The sequence below is a fragment of the Perna viridis genome, chromosome 2, assembly GCF_037379345.1.
Source record: "Perna viridis isolate PV_CMFRI_1.1 ecotype Kerala chromosome 2, ASM3737934v1, whole genome shotgun sequence".
In the NCBI taxonomy this organism is placed as follows: Eukaryota; Metazoa; Mollusca; class Bivalvia; order Mytilida; family Mytilidae; genus Perna; species Perna viridis.
In genome coordinates this window covers 60,200,296-60,219,868 of record NC_142446.1, presented here as the reverse complement: position 1 = coordinate 60,219,868, position 19,573 = coordinate 60,200,296, and the positions used below count along the sequence as shown (strand labels likewise).

Sequence of the window (19,573 nt, the reverse complement as noted above, 5' to 3'; positions counted from 1 at the left end):
CTATTCTTTTGAAGTCTTGGAATATTAAAACATCGAACAAAAGCATTGAAAATGTGCCATGATAAACATTCAGGCATATGTCAATTAGTAAGATATGTTTAGAAACACAAACTTTGTACAGTATACCTCCAGAACAACATATATAATCAAATCAAATATAAATAAACAGTTAGGCCAACTGAAAAGAAAAACTTATAATATAATAATAATAACTAATTCACAAACACTGATAAACACATAACTAAACTTCTTGATTTTAATAAATCAGAGGAGCACACATTTCCTTTTAATGCTTTATTCCAGATTTTAACCACACTTTATTCTGAACGAACTATATACACAGTATCAAACTCATAAACAAAACCAATCTATAAGTAGACCATACAAGAAAGCAAAAAGAAAAAAAATAATATACCAATTTAACTAGCATGCATCAAAGGTAAATACAAAACAAATCTATCTGAAATAACCACTGTGTTATTTTTTTATATATCTACTACATGTATATAAGGCTTTCTCTCTTTGTTCATTTGACTTTTTTGGTTTTTTTTCTTCATGTTCGTTTCAGAAAAGGTTTTGAGGAAATGTTTTCTAACAGGTGCTTGAACACTTGGTTCAGTTAAAAGTCTAGACTCAACGTAGATTTCCAGATTTTTTTTTCCTATTTTATAAAAGTTCATAAAATTATAATGTACTGAACCTTCCGCTTCTTTGTTGGTAAAAAGACTAAGAAAGACTCTGTTTTCCTTGATTCTGTAGTCAAGTACTTAAATAGTGTTAATTTCCTTCAAATATTAAAATCAGATATCTGTAGAAAGTTGCATAATGGATTTTGAAAATTGTTTGAGTTCTGTTGTTTTTTCGTTGTTCAAACTACCTATTTGGGATTTTACGTTATGTTGTAAAGACGCCCTGTAGGGGAGATACACAGACATTGTGTCAAGCAGATCGGGATTGGGTTTTTTTACCCAACTCTTTGACATCTAGATTAATGAATGATTCATGAGCTTCATCTAGAGCCAATAGTTGTCATGAACTTCCTGTTTTTTGTTGCTGTAAAACCCCCATTTTGTAAGTTGGTAAGAATTTGTATTGATATTTTAGTAATTTGAACCAATTGACCCGATATTAAGCTTAGATACATTGTTCTATCGAAGGCACGAGAAAAGGATGCTAAGTTTTTTAACAGACAGAAATTGTTTGCATACAATGTATATCTTCAAAATCGTTAGGTTTAGGAAAACTTTGACTGAATAAAAGTGTTCAGCACGATAAGAAATATCTATTATCAAATTTTTGTGTAAATTTAATTCAAGGGTTCTGTAATAACTACTTTTTCATTCAGCTAAATTGTAATAGGAATATTGTATAATAATGGTCTTGATAAATGAAGTTTAGGTAGATAAGGTAGACTTTTGTCATGAAAGTAAAGGGGGTCAGTCATTTTTTTTTAAACATGTTTTGGCAGCGGTTTGTACTGTTGTGAATCAGATGGATTTGTGCATTAAGAAACAAAATACTTATGTTTTCCTTTGTGTGAGAGGCACAAGAGTATGTACATTTTATATGCTTTAAAACAGTGCTATTGTCTCAACAATTATATTTATTTATTGATTAAAAATAAGCCTGCAGTTGGTGCATCAAAATTTGCATAATTATCCTTATATATTAGCTGAGTTCCTGTCTGTTTATTTATTTTACAAACTTTCAAAATGATTACAAGGTAAAAAAAATACAGGTATTAGTGAGGATTTAATTTTAGAAAATCCATGCTTTTAAAAAAAAATTGTTGTCGAGGTCAGAACCAGTATCTCATTTTCCCCTTCTAAATATGGTTTTCTCTCTTCTTTATTGGTTGTGGAAGTTGATAATATCACATCATTAAAATGAAATGATACCTTTTCTCTCGGATTAGCCACTTTGTTGTCTGGAATAAGGAGCGTGTGATCCTAGAATGCATGCAAAACGATGTCCGTGAAAATTGCCTTGCCCAAGACTTTCGCGTGTTCATTTTATCATCCATTTCATGTTCATTGTCTGAATATAGCTGAAATGTTGCTGCTCGGACGTTAAACCCCAACAAACAAACAAACAATAGATCTTTCAAAAGTAAGCATACCTAGATCGAAAAAAAAACTATGCTGTGACAATGTTTTATGTTTTTTAAACAAAATTTATATTAGATAATTCAGAATAAAGAATTTAAAATGAAGCTATTTCAACACGTCATTAAATGGAATATAATAAATAATGACATATAGGTTTGCGTGCATTATAACATGTGTTTTGTAGGTAGTAAAATATATCTGATTGCTTACATTTTACAATCTTAGCGCTCGTTTTAGCTTCAAACCATTAACACCTACCGTGACCATTTTCCTCTAGACCGTCTTGCGTTGCCATAGTTAAGTGACGTACTTTGTTTCCTAAACTTCCTATTTTTAAATCTTTTTTACCAAAGTAAATTTATTTCAGTCAATTGTTAACTATCACATTAATAACATTACATACCTCCACATCCAATCTCATCGCTTCCATCGTTACAGTTAATTATACCGTCACATTTTTCGCCATACGCACATGTGTCATCGTCACCTTTGAAATTGTCTACTGAGCATTCATATTCTAATTAGAAATTGAGAAAAAATGTGTTTCATTAAAACAATAATTATATTATGGTAAGTATTTAGATGAAGCATAATTAATCTTATCCAAAAGAATGAATATCGTTTAGCCAGATCCTTTAATAACAGTAGTTTTGTCTTTTAACAATTCGGAGACTTTATACATCACAGCTACCCAATCTGGGATAAAGAATACTACAAACACTACTAAGTAAACTTCACATCATTACTTACTCTTAGAGATCGATGGAAATGGAAAAAAAACTATACAATAAACTTTCCTTTTATCTATGACAACATCCTTTCAAACATGGAGTTTTCATATCACAACTCATACGTTATGCCAGAGCTTTTCGACATTACTAGGACATTTGTTCAGTGCTAGACATCGTACAATTAAGCTTCTGGAACTAGGTCATTTTGTTGAGAGATTATGTGTCGTCACCATTACCTCGTTGATCATTATGTTGTAAAATGAGAACCGATTTGTTCACCGTGTTATAGTTTTCCTTTCCTCTTTTCTCTATACCGGATATTGTATTTTATTAGCAACTCGAAAGGACTTTTGACAAAAAAAGAGGACGCTCACCTTACCCGGACACCTGGTGAATGCTTCCAATTAGTGGCGTCTGTGTTTCTCATTTACATTTGCTTCTATGTTCATGCTTTTTTTTTTTTGTTATTTCATGTTTTTTGTTGTGTGTGTCTCTTCGGGTACCCTTGATTTCCCTTTCCAAAACTAGTACTTTATATTTTTCTGCGAGTAACCGAGATACATATTCAATTTGTTATTTCTTCTTATCATATGGAAGCATCAGTGAAAATTTGAATAGTACCACCGCACTTGTCTTCATCGACTCCATCAGCACAATTTTCCCATCCGTCACAGTAATTACCCCAAACACATGTGTGGTCGGCACATTTGATTTTATCCTGTGGACACACGTAATCTAAAAAAAAATAATACACATTCAAATATTATATATAACACTGATAAAAAGTGAACCTAAGTATTCTAAATATTATTAATTATGAGAAGTTTATGTTGATCAAGATATCCGTCCGTCCGTCATCGGCTCTAATTGCACGTCCTATAAATTGCTGCAAGGGTATGGAATTTAATTTTAAAAATTCAATTCACATATTCTTTATCACATGATGCCATTGTAACCTCATATTTAATTCTTCCACCTAAATGACTTTATGGATTTTTTTGCCCGGGAGCGGGACATCACCAAGTGAGCTCTGCTGTTTTTTGTTTTTTTTTTCATGTTCAATTTTGTAATATGACTGTTTTCATGCAAATAATTCATTTTTCATTAATTTAATTACAAAACATTGTATTAAATTTTATTTAGTTTGGAATTGGTGGTGATTAGATTCCTTGAAGAAACAACATTAAATAATTATCAGTAATTAGCCTGGTGTCTTTTTAAATAATTCACTCAGTGGTATTAATAAGAGGTCAATGTACAATGGCATCATGTAATAATAAAATTGTAAAAGTTTCACAAATTCCGTTCAGCAGATAAGTGTTGGTGCGGATGCACCATGTTCATGCTTTGCAAAAAAAAAAAAAAAACAAAAGTCATTCAGATGAAAAATCGAAACAGGAGCTAGGTCACAGTAACATAATTTGATCAGGAATTTGTTGGCAATAGATTGATGTAGACAAAAAAAACTTAAAATAGTTCTAAAGCCTGAGATAACAAGTGCAATGGAAGCTACCGCTGGCTTAAGAACAAAAGGCTAAATCATAGTTCGAAGTTACTGAGTTAGATATGATTTTTAATATAGAAAAAAAGAATTGGCAATGTCCTTAAAAGAATCTTTCCTTGCTTGCTTTACCTAGGTAGTTTACCAAAAGAATATATGAGTCTAGTTTAAGACAGACGTATATTGATATTTGATTTGATACACTGTGCATTCAAAATGTGTTTTTTTATAATGCATGTGAAGGAACACATTACACGTCCGAGTAAATATGTCGCGATCTAATTTATTTGATAGGATAAATTGTGACGTCAGCAGAACTAAACTAAATGAACTTTTAGGGGAAAAAAGTCAATAGTTTAACTACCTTTACAATTTTGTTCATCAGAGCTATCAGCACAATCGTCTTGTCCGTTGCACACCTCACCCCAAGCACACGTGTCATCAGCACATTTTAACATTCCTTTAGGTCAGATATAACCTTTAAGAAAACAATAAAGAGACTTAAGTATCTTATATAAGAAATTATTGTAAATTTCTTTCAATAACATCGAAGACATTACTAATTCCAAATTAATTAAAATAATTTAATTTGTCACAACAAATCAATATTATAACGAGTTCGAGTCCCGCGGAGGGAACGACAAAAATTTGCTGCGCAAATTTGAAAGTTCTAACATCGTTGGGAATTTTTCAGACCCTTCTATAAGTATACGTTATCTTCTTTGTATCAATTTGATCCGATGGAGCAGTGTAGTGAATAGAGTCGTCACATTCTGAGACGTTATATATATAACGTCTCAGAATGTGACGACTCTATTCACTACACTGCTCCATCGGTATATATATAACGTCTCAGAATGTGACGACTCTATTCACTACACTGCTCCATCGGTATATATATATACACACGTGTGTGTGTGTGTGTGTCGCTGTGTAATTCACCCCACAAACTAATCTAGAAAAATATGGCCGCTGCTATAAGAAAATGAGCCGTCCAACTTTTAATATTTTATTAAATTCTGAAAAAAATCATCATCAATTGTAAATAAATACAATTCATTAATAACACATAGATCTAAGTATAAAATACTATATTTTCTCCAGGAACAAAACCTGAAATCTATGCTCAAAATATTCGGAACTTCGATTCAAAAGTATAATTGTACTTTACTAAACTTTCTACTATAAAATATAAAATCTTTATCTAACTTTACTTCGTGTGAAATTATCCGTTTTATCCAAAATGTTACTGATAAAACTTAATTCGAATTACTGTAAAATATCATGAATTAGAATAATAATTTCTACATAGCTAGTAATTTATCTTTTACTGAGAATAAATAAATGTTTTTGAAAATACTTTAAAAATATTAACGGTACCTGAGAAGTAGTGGCATTAACCAAACAACATATTTGTGACACTGAATCTGGACTAAACATAATCTAGTAGTAATATTTCTTTAAATAGTACATATACTAGTGCAAGCATGCCGTGCACGTGATAATGCAACAAGTTAAACGCGCGAAGCGTAAACGTAGTAAATAACTGTCATATATAGTATAGTATAGTCCATTCCGTATATCTATGAATGAAAATGTCTCCAATACTATAGTCTTGTCCAGATATATATGATTTACCACCATGAATGATTATATGAATAATATGCATGAATGAAATGGTTAAACAAACTCTATGAACATGACTCCACAAACCAGACACACACAACACATAAGATAACTATATAGACCAAATACCCGATGACATATATATAAAGATTATTTACTATAATGCAAGAATTTTTTTTATTGAAATGCAAACGTTTTCTTTTTATTAATATTTTTTTTCAATAATATGAAAGGAATGAATATTAATATTAAGAATTTTTTTTATCATAATACAAGAATCTTTTATTAATATGCAGGATGTTTTTCATTAAAAGAATTTTTTATTACAGTGCAAGAATGTTTTATTAAAATTTCATCGTTCTTTATTAATATGCAAGATTTTTTGTATATCATTTTTTTTGTTCATTGATGCCATAGCAGGCGCTCCGATGTAAGGCCTATTTTCTTTGGTTGACATAGCGGTATCACTAATTAGAGACAAGAGGCGATAAGAAGCGTAAGATCCGAATAAAAAATCAGATACTAACGCTTTTATGATAAAAAAAAGATCCTGCATATCAATGAACATAATTTTACATATTAATAACAAAATCTTGCATTACAATAAGAAACCTTGCATTACAATAAAATATCTTGCATATTTATGAAAAAATCTCACACATCAATGAAAAATGAACACATCACTTGCCAGAACTATCGTAGAGTTATTGACATGTGAGATTATACCTGTTTTACTTTAATACACGACGAACAAAATTTTGTTTGAAACGACCTCTACTTACATTCACAACCGGTCTCATCTTCACCTTCAGAGCAATCCCGTGCTCCATCACATCGTCCGCCGTGAACACAAATATTATCGTTACATTTAAAACGACCAAACGGGCATTCGAAATCTAGAAAATAAAATAATAAAATATGAAATATGAGTAGACTTAATAATATGAGTTTGTATTGGTTTCTGAGCTTAAGACTAACATTTCAAATAAATTATATAAAGTTCAAAAGAAGTGTGACTCGATTTTGTTTGAAATTGTAGAAACTCTACATTGAAAAAACTGCTTGTCAATAAAAGTATTGAAAGCAAAATTTCAATTGAAACATAGTTCGTGCCATCTTGTTGGACTGATGAGACATATCTGTCTTAATTGTTTCCTGATACCCTAACTTTGTTTTACCTTCACAGCTTTCTTCGTCCTCTCCATCCCGAAAGTCTCTCGTTCCGTCACATCTATCATTATGAAGTACACATGATAAGCTTTCTGTACAATGGAAGTTTCCGTTTCTCTCACAGTAATCCTCTTTAAAAGATGCATCAAGTTTCTGATAATTCAAACAGTTTGGTGATCATTGATGTATTAATAAATGCTATACTAACTAATGCCATATATGTTTGTACCTAATTCACTCTACCGTCTCCCTAAATTTAATATTTATTGATTGATTGGTTGGTTGTCGTTTAACGTCATATGTTCATGCTTTTCATAACTAAAGCCTTTTAGAACATGGGCAAAGATAACCCCACGTGCACCCCCTCCCACTCATCAACCAAAATATGATTTTCAGGTACCCTTATACATCCCATTTTACGAATCTTTTTGTCGCCAAAAAAAAAAAATAAACTGAAGAATTTTTGTATCTCTTGACTACTTTTATAACTCGTTGAGGGAAAAATCCTTTTTTCACGTTTATTGATTCTTCGAACTTATTATTTCTACAAAATGAAGTAAACTAATATATATAAACGTCTCAGAATGTGACGACTCTATTCGCTACACTGCTTCATCGGATCAAATTGATACAGGGAAGATAATGTAAACGTATAGAAAGATCTGAAAAAATCCCAACGATGTTAGAACTGTCAAATTTGCGATGCAAATTTTGGTCGTTCCCTCCGCGGGACTCGAACTAGTACCACTGTGACATCTATGGCAACACCGTCTGCATAAAGTCCAGCTCCCTAGACCACTCGGCCAGCTAGGCTATATAAAAATATATAAAAAAATATATTTTTTTTAAATTAATGATTTTAACAAAAAGAATAAAAGAAAAACTGGCTCGGACGTCGCCAAATATAGAAAGGTCCGAACCTGACAGCAGATCGGACACTCTGTTGTCTTGTAAGAATGTGGTGTCCTCAGATGGGAATCGTAGCACACTCACATCTGGTATGGAAAATGCCCCGACCAATTCAACAAAAAGTACCCAATTACACGTTCAATCTGCAGACCATATATTCCAGTACAACAATTCTGACTATTTCAAAATTATCAAAGCATGTTCCACATATATCACATTAAATGATATATTTGACTACAACGATGACGAACCGCATTGTACAATATCAAAATGTGGAATTAAACATTCTTATAACCGACTCTTACTTCTCCAGTCCCCTTACAAACAAAACCTTCCATACAAGAAGTCACGATGACTTAAGTTGGTTAGAATGCAACTTATGTGGTTTAATATATGACGGAGTAACGCAAGAACGATTAAACAAAAGAATGTGCAGTCATCGTTTGGGAATTAACACCACCAAATTCCTGACAGTTTATCGACACTTTAATCAACAAGATCATTCAATCCTTTCTAAGAAAGTTCGTATTTCAGAAAATAAGTACCATCCTAAGAACAGTCCCGTTCTAAGTAAAAACTGTCGTAGGGAAAGAGAGGAGTACTGGATACGCAGACTAGGTACTGTAATACCTTACGGATGCAATGACAATATCAAAAGTATAGGAAACCTTTCAAGCCAATATAACAATAGCATAAATGTGATGAATTTATTTGACAAAAATCCAAGACGGGAGAGGAGTCATGGCCATCGCTACTATAGGTCACCTAAATTACATGATGTCTCCATAAATGGTCTTCCTTTCATACAAAAACCTCTTGGACTTCATCACATTAGAACCAAACTTTATTCTATACCTCTCACTCTACTACATCCCCTCTACAAAACAAGTCTTGACACTCCTGTTTCTGACCCCACCTCATCATTATACAGACTTGTTGCCATCATTTTGGATATTGGTTTCCACAGACTCTTTAAACCAGTTTGTGTGAAAAGTCAAGATGAAGGAAAACGATCATTTCTTCCACTACCGTTTGTCAACAAAGGTATAGATGCAATTAATTTGGCTAACATCCTCCATCACAAAAACATCACCAACGAAATTCCCCCATATTGCAAAGACAAATCCATACTAATTATTTCATATTCGTATACTTCACCCATTGCATCCAAAATTTTCAATTATAAAAGGCTGTTGCAGAACTTCGAGATTGAAGACCAAGGCTACACCACCTGACTGTTCTTGCAAACACTCTCCATTCAAATATGGTCCTTCTGGTCACGTCGTTACGGGAGATTTAACCATTATCGAAAATGAATCTCTGCGTAATATCCTTTCTAAAGGTCCCAAGAACCGTGAACCACGCTCCATAAATTGGAATTTTAACTTTAAAGTTCTTATGGATACCGTCGAGGACTATGCAAGAAAATTGAGACGAGAAAAAGAAGACATTGATTCTCTGTCAGAGTGGTTAAAGGCCGTGAGGTCTTTAATTTTGAAACGAATGAAAGTTTTAAGTAGGTCACTGAGTGCCAAAGCTACATCAGTTTTCAAAGACCCCGATGTAGCAAAACCATTGTCTACTATACGTGACAAATATGTTGTCGTACCAGCAGACAAAGCCCAAAACAACATTGTTTTTTGTCTTCAAAACGTTTCAAAATGTTTATTATCAGAGGTATACGTAGAAAATATTAGCAATGATCTATGACCTATACTACTACCACACTCTCCAAAGACGAGATTGTGGAAAACCATAAATCTGTGCTACCCTCTTTTGGTCTCTCTACCAAGGACGATGATTGTGATTTACCGTCCATGTACTGGATTCCTAAACTCCACAAGAATCCATACAAACAACGTTTTACAACTGGATATGCAAAATTTACCACCAAACCTCTTTCGAAACTCTGCAGTCCTACCACAACACTTGTTACTCCCGTAGTGGTATTAATTCAATGTGGATCCTGAAATATTCGAAAGATCTTTTGGTGACTATCAGTTAAAGACTATTATCTGAATATAATAGCTTTAAAACCTATGATTTTTCAACACTGTATACTTCTATTTCACATACTCAGTTAAAATCCCGACTTAAAAACATAATACATCGTTGTTTTTCCAAGAACGATGATGCACCTAGTACAAATATATAGTTCTTGGTAGAGATTCGTCATACTTTGTAAGAAATAATTCCGAATCATCGTCCAAATATACAGAGGAAGATATTTACAAAATGCTGGAATTTTTAATCGACAACATATTTGTCCAGTGTGGTGGACGTGTTTTTCAACAAACCGTCAGCATTCCAATGGGAACAAATTGTGCTCCTTTACTTGCTGACCTGTTCCGTTACTCTTATGAGGCTGATTTGATCCGAAAGAAAGAATATCGTTTGGCTAGATCCTTTAATCTCAGTTTCCGCCATATAGATGACGTATTATCTTTAAACAATCTTAATTTCGGGGGTTAAATGCATCGCATCTACCCCAAAGAACTTGAGATAAAGGATACTACAGACACTGTAAGGTCAACCTCATATCTTGACCTCCACTGAGAAATCGATGGTAAAGGAAAACTATTGATCAAACTTTACGACAAACGTGATGACTTTTTATTCAGAATTGTCAACTTTCCTTTCATCTGTGGCAACATACTTTCAGCGCCTATGTATGGAGTGTTTATATCACAACACATACGGTATGCCAGAGCTTGCCGAAACTACGCAGACTTTTTGTATCGCGCTAGAACTCTAACAAATAGGCTTCTGAAACAGGGTTAGGTTGCTACAAGATTGAAGTCATCACTACAGAAGTTTTATGTTCATCATCATGAACTCGTGGGTCGTTATGGTGTATCCATCTGCACCATGAAAACTGATTTATTCAACGGGTCATGGTTTTCCTTTCCTCGTTTGTCTACCCCAGACTTGACTTTTTATGAGCAACTCGACGGGTGTTTCTAGAAAAGCAGAGGAGGCTTACCCTACCCGTGCACCTGGTCCATGCTCCCAGTTTTTAGTGGAGTCCGAGTTGCTCACTTGCTTTTGTTACTTTGTTACTTTGTATGTATGATTTTAGTTACTTTATGTTCTTTGTTGTGTATGTCTGTTTTCCATTGTCTTTGACCTGGATTGCATTCTTTTGATTACTGCTGTAACCTTGGTTCCCTTGATTACTCTTTCATGGGTAAGGTTGGTATTTTTTCACTTTATTGGATTAGGAAAAGTTCAAATATTTATTACTTGGGCTCTTTAGAAAGCTTCGATACTATATCATTGTATTTGAATATACAAAAGCTCGTTTGAAGTACCGTATTTGATGAAAAATTGCCAATTATAGGTGGAATGGAAGAAAATATAAAATTCCGAAAATTCCCCTTTTATGAAAAACTCATTATTACCACATTGAAAGTGAAAAAAAATGAGCAGATATGTTGGATACATTGATAATTATGCCAAATAGTACCCAACTTGTCTATTGTATACCGATAATATGCCAAATATTAACATTTTAGTTCATGTTGAGGTATTTTTTACATGGGTAGAGGTGGCAATTTTGCAACTAACTTGCAATTGACTTGGAAAAAAGTTAAAATATTTTTACTTGGGCTCATTTGGAAGGAAGTAGTTTTAACATTTTTTAACACTTTTCCTTAAAAATTATTTTTTCGAGGTTTATTTATGTAGAAATTAAATTATCTATCGAATGATACCAAATTTGGGACGTTTTATTCTAGCAATAACTTGTAGAGTCGAATTTGTGTGACTTTTTTTAGGAAAAATCGAAAATCCCATATTTTGCTATTTTTGGGATACCTTCTGACTACGAAAATCACCACAATTGATCAAAAGTACTCCTGAATTATTAATAGCGATTATACTAAATAGAAAATTCCAAAATAAACAATTTTATACTGAAGCATAAAAATTTCAGGGGTTTTAACAGTGGAAAACATGTCAATTTAAGCGATTTTTCGGTAGGGTAGGGAAATATTGTTTTCATTATATTTCAAAACCCCAAGTGTTACTGCAACTTTCTTGGCATCACTGTAAGCTGAGACATTGGGCTACATGATATATATTTGAATACACCATAACGACCCACGAGTTCATGATGATGAACATAAAACTTCTGTAGTGATTACTTCAATCTTGTAACAACATAACCCTGTTCCAGAAGCCTATTTGTTAGAGTTCTAGCGCGATACAAAATGACTGCGTAGTTTCGGCAAGCTCTGGCATAACGTATGAGTTGTGATATAAACACTCCATACATAGGTGCCGAAGGGATGTTGCCATAGATGAAAGGAAAGTTGACGATTCTGAATAAAAAAAGTCATCACGTCTGTCGTAAAGTTTGATCAATAGTTTTCCTTTACCATCGATTTCTCAGTGAAGGTCAAGATATGAGGCTGACCTTACAGTGTCTGTAGTATCCTTCATCTCAAGTTCTTTGGGGTAGATGCGATGCATTTAACCCCCGAAATTAGGATTGTTTAAAGATAATACGTCATCTATATAGCGGAACCTGAGACTAAAGTATCTAGCTTGAAAAAAATACCTCAACATGAGCAAAAATGTTAATTTTTAGTATATAATCGATGTAAAAAAACACATGCTGGTGACTTGTGTTTTATATATCAATGGATTCAACATATATACCTGCTTATTTCAGGTGCGTAGTTTTTAGTTTCAAGATGATAATAATGGTAACCCCCTACCCACTTAAATCTGCCCTAATGTTTAAGGAAATGACCGTTTATAGCATACACGAACTCTACACAATGTCTATCTGACATTTATTATGGAGAACTTCTTGTATCAATCATATTGTCAAGCAAAAATGTTTTGATTATCACGAAGACAACAAAATATTTAAAAAAGGTATATTGAAGAAAACAGATTATCATGCATTTTAGCACGTAAATTGTATATGTTTTGTTTAAAACATCACAGTTTTGACATGATTTGATTTTGTTTGCTATCATTATTTTTATACATAGAAAGTTTCAAAAGGGCAACTACGATGAATAATTGGCATACGTGTATCCAACAACATTTAAAAAATTCTAATCTGCACATAGGAATTGTGAGTTTTAACGGAAATTTTAGTTGGTATGGGGTACTATATTACGCCTAAATGGCCTGGAATACGTTATTTTATACATTGCCTTAGCTCATTAGAATATTTAGATGCTATACAGATGTGGTTGAATATGCAAAAGCTTGTTTGAAGTAAGGTACTTGAAAAAATGTCAATTACCAGTGAAATGGAAGAAAATGTGAAATTCCGAAAATTCCCTTTTTCATGAAACACTTAACATTGTCATTGTTGTTATTGTTAAACTGAAAAATTTGGTCAATCGAGCAGATCTTGCATTGACTATGTGTTTAGGCTGAGCAGGAATTTCAAACTCCTAGCACACAGAAACAACAGTCAGCAGGAAAACAGGTCACTCAACATGGACATATTACTTAAAACTTATCAAGTCGCGCATAAAAGAGAAGCAGTGACTTGCAAGGTTAGAGCGTTTGGTATGGTCAGGTCAGAACCGAACCCACGACCTTCCGTAAAGGCAAGAACTTTTCGACGAGACAAACTTTCGTGCTTTATTTCATAAGTTAGCTGTATATAAGTAAGTATCGTATGTACTCTAACAAAAAAAAAGAACATGTAACAGATAGACTTATCGAATAAAAATGTCATTATTTGACCTGACCCACATACATGTCACACCTTTTAAGTGTAAATGCCAAAATGTTAAGTGGGACAAGAGAACGGTTTTGCCTTGATATTGCCATTTATTACACGGACTTATCTTTTTTCACTTTAATCCTTTTGACTATAGTGTAGAATTTATTAGTTCGGTAATTATGCTAATATCTTTTATCCACCATAATGTTGCTATCAATACTGGTGTTTATGCAGAACTAATGTTAAAAATGGAGATTCAAGCCTAAATTATATTGATAAACTTTGTTTTCACCAGAACATAGCTTTTCACCCTCTCCATCAGAACAGTCAGGTCCTTTATAATATGCGTCACACCAGTAGGACTCTGGAATACACTTGTGATCTGCCTGGCAGTACCTTTCATTTTCCGTACAATCTACTTTTGGTATAGATATGAACAAACTTGGAACTATGTCACCTGAAATAGGTAAAATTATTAGGTTTATGAAGTGAACCCGAATGATATGCTTTTGCACCAAAGAACATTTGAAGTGCAGTTTTATGTTTCAAATCACAAATTATATTTCATTTTGGCAATAACAAAAATAGAAAACTCGGAATTGAAGATGTATATTTTACTAATATATCTATATGATGATGTTGGTACAAAAATCTTTCACACGAGGCCACATGTAAATCAAGCTGATATGTCAATTATCTCACTAAATGTGAAATTATCGTTGAAATTAGCCTCTTTCTCGAGTCTTTTAATTATTGATATTTCGTATTAATAATGTAACCAAGATTTTGTATTTCACACTTATCTGCTTCTGTCCTTGCCGTTTGAAGGACCCATAGTACAAACAATGTTATCTTAATCCAATCCATCACCAGTTAGGCCTGTATTCAGTATAATGATAAAAAGGCTTCATTACTTCAATTTTCATTTTCTTAGTGCATTGACATAAAAATCTGAACATATGGAGGTTGTATGGTAAAAAAATGTTAGTTTGCATATGTTAAAGAAGTATGGAATGTCAATGTTCCAGTTTTCAGTGCAATGAGTCTTTATTCATAAATTGGATTGCATTCTAATATAATTGAATTAGAATTTCTTTATTTAACCTACATACCATGATGGCACAATATTAAAAATGAAATGCGATCTACTTTTCAGGAGAAATGAGTGTGTATGAATAATATCATTATTTGGTAATTATTCTAATTATAGCAGGGTTGATACAGAAAACTTATATTACAAATGAAAATCATTGGAATAGTGCTACCAAAGGTTAATTGTTGTAATGTTAATTGTGAGACGCTAAGAGTTATTTCTGGATGAATGTTGCTGTCGTCTCTCACAAGGTGCATTTTCTTCAACGTTTACTTACTATGTATTTTGTATTGTCAAAAAGTGTGGTCTGTACCAAGTCACGACTATTGCAGTAACTTCCAGTTTTCCGGTTTCTCCCTCGATATTGCTATTTGTTATTTGGAATTTTCCTTCTAAATTATTTTTTATTTTATAGTCTAGGATTGATAAATTTGGTTATTATCTTTTTCTTAATCTAAACAAACAAATCATACTTCGAGATCATTGCTAGAAAGATAAATTTTCAAAAATCTGCATTGTCCATGTCTATGTACAGTTTACCTCGATTAGTTGTCAGTCGATTGCCTGAAGAACTTTTTGTCATCTGTTTTATATTGGTGTGGCTACATAGGTGTTACCACTAAGTCCGATACATATCTTAATGTGAGCACGATTGAGTGATGAAAGACAATGCAAACGTATGTGTATTTAAGGCTCTTAAAGCTTAAAGATTCAATCAGGTTGGCTGTATATTTTACTTAAAACTGTATAAGATGACTGAATAAAGTGCTTAGTATCACTAATCGGGATATTATACACAATCACAAATTAGGAAAATGATGTTATGAAATAATTTACAAATCAGTTTGATAAGATGACGGTAAAATTGTCATTGAATTTAACATATTTCAATAAAAATCTATGCGAGGTCATTGACAACAAATTATAAAACTAGAAAAAACTGTTAGCAGTGCTCAATAAATATTCTCCGAAAGTACCCTATTTTTTCGGCCCTCCCTAGCACATTTTACTGGTATTCTTTGAATGAAAAACCGATATACCATCATATTTTAGTTAAACACTATTAAAGTAAAAAAAAATCCAATAATAAATAATTTTATATTATGAAATGATTTTACCTACTAACCTACCTACCTTATTGTTCTTATCCAATTTAACCGAAAGTGGACATATTTTTTATCGCTCTAAGCAGCACAGAAAGAATACAATTCAAAGTAATGAAAAATGTGCTAATTTCTTCTATTTATGCAAGTGAAGATATGCTTCACAATGTAACTTTAAATTGGTTTTGATTTATATATATATATGTATACAAAGGAAGCGAACTGTATCATGTTAATCTGGAGCGGTCGTATCATAACACACATGCAAAGCACCTCAGTTCCATACCAGATCAAATATAAAAAAGGTCCCGTTACGTTGTTCGCGTTCTTTTCCATTAATGTTTGTGTCATGTGTTAGATAGATAGATAGATAGATAGATAGATAGATAGATAGATAGATAGATAATCTTTATGTCCTCCATTTTATGAAGATTGACAAACTTATTTAACTTATTTAACTACCACATATATACACTACTAAAAAAACAAAAACATAATAAAAAGAGTGAATTGTTTGCAGATTACGATTACAAGTACCTTTTTGACCAAAATGAAATGTGTTAAGAAGAGAGACAACCTGGAAATCATTATACATTTTAAACAGTTGACAAGCTATACCGAACATCATTTGCTTCCATGTATCTGAGTTAAGTTCATCAACAAAGTCGGTATCGCCACCAAAGAGAGTAATAAGAAGATCGTCTTCGTTTTGTTCGAACAGAATAACTAAGTCGTTTACTAGAAGGAGGTCTACAAGCACACAGAACAATTCATTTCTTGTATTGACAAGTTTTTCACAATGAAGAATCAAATGGTCCAAGAATAGCTGCGGCATAAAGTACACTGTCCGCCTTTGATTGCAGAGGAGCTGAAATATATGTCAAAAGCTGTTTCGTTAGTTTAGAGTTGGTTAAAATTTGTCTGATTAGTCTATGTTCTATTAAACAGGAGTGTATGTTGCTATACCGATTAAGTTCAGAACGACGTTGGACGGATGATTTCCAACTTTTTTTTCGTATATAGAAACTGATTGACTAACTATTTTTGACCACAGTCTTTTATAAGGAAAGTATGTAGCTTCAATAAAGTTTTCGAAAAAAGGAATCATATCGTACTTTGCCAAAGTTTCTATCAAGTTGTATGTAAGGGACTATTCCTTACAATCACCAATCATAATTTTATCTAGGCGCAAGTTAAAGCATTGTTTGTGAGTTGTGTTGTTAGAAGCCCTAAACAGTCTTCCCATATTTGAATTTGTCGATTATGCCGCAGATAGTATATAATCCATAGTTACTGATACAGAAGCCATTTGGAGATCGCTAATAAAAAAAAACTTAATACAAATCGAGCGAAGTATCGTTGAGTTTTTTTGACTTTTTGTATCGCACTAGAACTCTATCTAACAAATAGGTTTCTGGAACAGGGTTATGTTGCTACAAGATTAAAGTCATCACTACAGAAGTTTTATGGTCATCATCATGAACTCGTGGATCGTTATGGTGTATCCATCTGCATCATGAATACTGATTTGTTCAACGGGTCATAGTTTTTCTTTCCTCGTTTGTCTACCCCGGACTTGACTTTTTATGAGCAACTGGGCGGGTGTTTCTAGAAAAGCAGAGGACGCTTACCCTACCGGTGCACCTGGTCCATGCTCCTTGTTTTTAGTGGAGTCCGAGATGATCATTTGCTTTCGTTACTTTGTATGTATGATTTTAGTTACTTTATGTTCTTTGTTGTGTATGTCTGTTTTCCATGTCTGGTCTTTGTCCCTGGATTACATTCTTTTGATTACCGCTATAACCTTGGTTTCGTTGATTACTATTGTAAGATATTCATATTCAGTGTTCGGTAACTTTCCACAGATTTCACAGGCATACATAGCAACTGGTAGCACAATTCTTTTACATACGGTAATATTTGCAATAGGCGAGTTGACGCCAACACTGTAAAGAAAATGTAAATTACGTTTGAGTTTCTTACAAGCTTTGTCTGATCTATTAAAAGTTTAACCAGTACTGTCTAGTAACGTTCTATCATAAGTTACTTGATCACCCATTGTTATGATTTTATCTCTAAAGTCAAATTCGAAATCAGTCTCCTGTAAATGTTTTTATTCGGGCTGAAGAGAAGAAAATTATTACTCAATGCATTATATTTTTGCCTCCATTTAATCGAATATCGATGCACTATGTTCAGAAGTGGTTGTATGTCTCTGTTTGTTGCACATAACAGAGAAGTGTCATCGGCGAGAAAAACATAGGGAATGTGCAAGTATTCAATTACAAGACCATATTTGGTGTCGTACAGTTGTTGTATTAAGTCGTTGATGAAGAGAGTGACGCGTCCTTCACTAACACATTTTTCAATTCGAAATTCTCGGCTGACAAATGTTCTGTACTTCACATGAGCAGTAGTAGATTTGTAACAAATATAAACAATTCTCCGAATTTTGCCGCTTATTCCGATATTCCAGAGTTTGTATAGCAATCCATCTTGCAAAACACGATCAAATGCATTTTCAGTGTCAAAAAATATAGCACAAATTGGTGAGTTACGTTCTTTATAAAAGTTAATCGATTCCTTTAGAGATAAGATGGCTGAGATGGAACCGTGTTCTTTTACAAAACCGAACTGAAGCAGATGTGGCATAACTGTTTTTGACTGATGTAGAGATTCATGAATTCTGTTCAGCAATATCTTGTCAGTGTGACTTCACGGTAGCTTTCTTTGTTATTTCCTTAATACAACGTAATAATTGTTCCTTGTTTAAAGGACGTCCGGACGAATTCAGATTGTAGAATGTGGAAAAGTTTGTAAATAAAGTTAACAACAACTTTTCTGCCGTAAATAAAATGTTAGTTACAGGTGTGATCGGGTCCTGGTGCCTTTCCATCATGCAAAGTTTCAACATTATATTGTACCTCATCCAAAGTAATGGGACAGTCTAGTATCGGTTTTAAGAGGCCATGATCGGATTCAAAGTATTTCTTAACACACGTTGCAATGTTAGAATAAATATTATTGTCAAGTAAGTGAATAAGTCGTGGCAATAATCACCTCCAAGTTACCAGATGTTCGCGTCGTATGTTGCACTTGTATCACCACAGACACGTCTTAATGCAGGCGAATTCTTTTGTTTCATTCGTCTTATACGTTTGTACAAATGCCCAATGTCTATCTCAGCTGCCTTTTGTATTTCGTCATATTTTTCATCGTCCCAAAGCTTCTTTGTTGTTCGTTTCTGTTTTCTGAATTCTCTTTTATGAAATTATTATGCATTGTAACTATCGCTCTGATGCCCTCTCGGGTGTCCTCCGATACCCATTGACTTTTAGCTTCTCTTTGCTTAAAATAAAAGTCATTCAAATTGTTCGGTTTCTTATGAACGGAATTTATCTTTCGGAATAAATTTGCTAGCGGAGACTTTACAAGTATTAGTAAATACACCTGTATAAAATTTGACATAATTTTCATTCAAGTTATTGCTAGGTATATCGAAGTTTAATTGTTTGCTAATTTCAGTTTCGTACATTTTAACACGTTTCTACTTTATTTGTGCTCACCTGTTGATGTTCTTAGCAGATCAGTGTTTAAATGTAGATATACCGGGTAGTGATGAGACACATTATATAAA

At 33.1% G+C, this 19,573-nt stretch overlaps 2 protein-coding genes across 3 annotated transcripts in view; one reads left to right on the top strand and one right to left on the bottom strand.

Annotated features, from left to right (window-relative positions):
* LOC148626297 (uncharacterized) overlaps positions 1-19,573 on the top strand; it is a 76,688-nt gene that overhangs the window by 927 nt on the left and 56,188 nt on the right. The window lies entirely within an intron of this gene.
* Positions 1,360-10,647, bottom strand: LOC148626298 (uncharacterized). Of its 2 annotated transcripts, none has more exons than XM_088570188.1 (6): positions 7,145-10,647; positions 6,749-6,862; positions 4,705-4,818; positions 3,461-3,574; positions 2,512-2,625; positions 1,360-1,949 (listed from the first exon to the last, which is right to left on the bottom strand). In XM_088570188.1, the coding sequence occupies exons 3-6, from the start codon at positions 4,796-4,798 to the stop codon at positions 1,912-1,914; spliced, it is 360 nt and encodes a 119-aa protein (XP_088426314.1). In that variant the 5' UTR covers positions 4,799-4,818; positions 6,749-6,862; positions 7,145-10,647; the 3' UTR covers positions 1,360-1,911. The 2 variants fall into 2 exon arrangements, with proteins under 2 accessions (XP_088426314.1, XP_088426312.1); XM_088570186.1 differs by having other exon boundaries at positions 1,361-2,119.